At 41.6% G+C, this 2833-nt stretch overlaps 1 protein-coding gene across 2 annotated transcripts in view; it reads left to right on the top strand.

Moving 5' to 3' along the window:
- SLC11A2 (solute carrier family 11 (proton-coupled divalent metal ion transporter), member 2) overlaps positions 1 to 2833 on the top strand; it is a 34996-nt gene that overhangs the window by 8243 nt on the left and 23920 nt on the right. For both annotated transcript variants that reach the window (XM_010857827.1, XM_010857826.1), the window contains exon 2: positions 2058 to 2129. In XM_010857827.1, coding sequence (XP_010856129.1) covers positions 2096 to 2129 — 34 coding nt within the window. In that variant the 5' untranslated portion in view covers positions 2058 to 2095. The remainder of the gene's footprint in view (positions 1 to 2057; positions 2130 to 2833) is intronic.

Raw genomic sequence — 2833 nt, 5'->3', positions numbered from 1 at the left:
TTGTGGCTTGTGGGATCTTGGTTCCCTGACCAGTGATTAAACTTGCCCTTTGCAGGGAAAGCATGGAGTCCTAACCACTGGACCACCAGGAAATTCCCGATAATAATAATGTTCTCAGAGCTGATTGAAGTATAAGGAAATTGTCTCATATAAATAGCCCACGATTTCCCATGTAAGAGCCGTAGTCCCAGATCGGATTTGTGGTTTCTAGTTTATTGTGTGTTATCCTGGCTTCTTAGAATTTAAGTAAAAGTATCTGTATTGTGATTGGAATCCAAGTGGTACTGCTGCTGAGTGGTCAGATGTGTAAGTCCCATTTAGTTGAGGTGCTGGCTGAAAGAGGGGTGGGATTTAGTCAGCAGTATTGAGGTCTGCTGACGAAACCATCTCATAGCACAAACTGATAGGAAGGACATGGCTACTGTTTGTTATAGGAGTCTCCTTATTGGTGACTATAGAGTTGAAAGTTTGTATTTTCTAAATTAGCAAGATTTAGATGTTGGTATGTTGTGTACTCCAGAAAATAGATGAAATCTAATACTCCTTTCAGGTCTTAATTCTGTAATTTGGCAAAACAGATATAGAATATGTTGATTTGTTGTTGTTTTAGTCGCTAAGTCATGTCTGACTCTTGGGACCCCCATGGACTGTAGCCTATCAAGCTCCACTGTCCATGGGATTTTCCATGCAAGATACTAGAGTGGATTGCCATTTCCCTTTCCAGGGGATCTTCCCTACCAGGGCTTGAACCCAAGTCTCTTGCATTAGCGTGAGGATTTTTTACTGTTGAGCTACCAGGGAAATCCTAGAATATGTCGATAGATTATCTAAAAAAGAAAGTAGAGCACTGTTCACATAAGAGCAATAATCGTCCAAGAGTAGAAAAGGAATAGTGAAGGAGAGAGAGGGGAGGCTTCCTCAGTTTTTCAGGATAGTTGTTATTGGGATTCAAGGGGTGGTGGTGAACAATATTATTTACCTTTCCCATTATTTCTAAGTTTAGAAATAACTAAGAAGTAGATTCCTTAATCAGTAGATCAGAATTTTTAAACAATTAACCTTATTGGTGGAGTTGACTGGAGAATATGCCATAGATCTGTGGCCCAGTGGGCTTACTAGTATTCCCTCTACCCCCTGTTAAACTTAGCCCAAGTAAACTTAAGCCCTCTACCCCAGTTAAACTTAACCCACTAGGAGGCTGGACATCTGAGATACCCCCTCACTACCACACCCCCTCTCACCCCTAATATCCCTCACTCCTCATCCCCCCTTGTAGGTTACTTATTGCTGATGGAGAGAGGTGCAGGCGGGCTGCTGTCAGTGGCTTTTTCTCCTGGTGCCTCAGCTCTCCTTGAGGGGAGCATGGTCATTCACTCTTCTCTCAGTTGTTGAAGTGTTGGGGAATGAGACCTGAAACCTTACAGCTGAAGTCTCTCTCAGGGAAAGATGAGACTGGGAAATAGTGGCCCTCTTCTACCAGTGTGCTGGTGAGGTCTTTCCCCCTTCTCCCCACCCTCCAGAAACTTGAAACATGAACTTAAATTGTTAGTTAGATCAAAGAGTTATAGATCTTTGTCCTTAAAAGCTCATCAAAATGGTGGGAAGTCAGTCTTTTAAATATTTGGGTTAATTGGAGGTAAAGGGTGGGAGACTGGGTGATTGATTGCCTGGAAGCCTCTGTATGGAGGCTTTTTTGGTGTTGTTCAGTTGCTAAGTCGTGTCCAATTCTTTGCGACCCCTTGGACTGCAGCATGGCAGGTTTCCCTGCCCTTCACTATCTCCCGTGGATACTTATTAAAAACTACTTGCCCACTTGCCTGAAATAGCTTTTGCTTTACTTTGGTTTCCACGTGTTGCCAGTATTTCATTTTTTCCCCTTAAATATCTCTTAATCATATTCTGAAAACTGTGATTATTTTCAAGGTTATCTAATTCAGTAGAACAATTATTCTTTTTGCGTAGTAAGGGTTCAGTCAAACAGTGTCACAGAATACTGGTTGTGAACTTGTTTTAATTTGTTCTTGCTAATTCTCTTCCTTCTCTTCTCTCTTTTCCAGAATCCTTTTCTAAGAACTCAGGCACTCAGGTATCCACCATGGTGTTGGGTCCTGAACAGAAGATACCAGATGGTAATTTACAGCTTTGTGTTATTGACTCATTTTTGTTTGAAATTAGGCTTAAGCCAGTAACAGAAATTTACCATATTGTCCTTCTTGTCCTCTGTTCCATCAAAAATTGTCACCATTTCCTGTCCCCCAGCCAACTATATGGAGACCTGCTCCATTCAGAGGTGACTTAGGTGACCTGGTGACTTAGGCTGTAAATGAAAATGGATTTATAACCACAGAGACCTGCCTCAATTTTATTTCCAGTTCTGAGATGAGCCAAGATTAGCTGCAAGTCTGGTTTCTGTAGCAGTAGTGCTTGTAAAGGCAGTCTAACTTGCAGACCTGGTATAAAAACCTCTGGGGTGCTTTGGCTGCTGAAGACACTTCAGATAAGAGTGGAACAGGAAAATACTGAGCTAGCACCTTATAGAGTATTTCATTAGACTTTATGCTTTGACTAATCCTTCCTGAGTCTAAATTTCTCCTTTAGAATTTCCATTCCTTTTCAGTAAATTTACTCCTCAATTCAGTGTCACTTAAGGTGAAGTGGTTCAGTTCCCTATAAAAAGAAAGCTTTTGTTTTTCTGATTGGCGGTTGCAAGGGGTTCTTGGAAACCCTGAGATTAGAGCTTTGTGGTTAAAAATAGCCATTTGATGGTCTCAGCAGACTGGGTTTCCTAACTTTCTGGTGACTTAGCCCTTTTCTGTGAGACCCTCGCCCTTAC

The sequence above is a fragment of the Bison bison genome, unplaced genomic scaffold (genome assembly GCF_000754665.1).
Source record: "Bison bison bison isolate TAMUID 2011002044 unplaced genomic scaffold, Bison_UMD1.0 scf7180017864383, whole genome shotgun sequence".
In the NCBI taxonomy this organism is placed as follows: domain Eukaryota; kingdom Metazoa; phylum Chordata; class Mammalia; order Artiodactyla; family Bovidae; genus Bison; species Bison bison.
The sequence above is the reverse complement of the archived record's forward strand: the minus strand, read 5'-3'. Positions and strand labels throughout refer to the sequence as shown.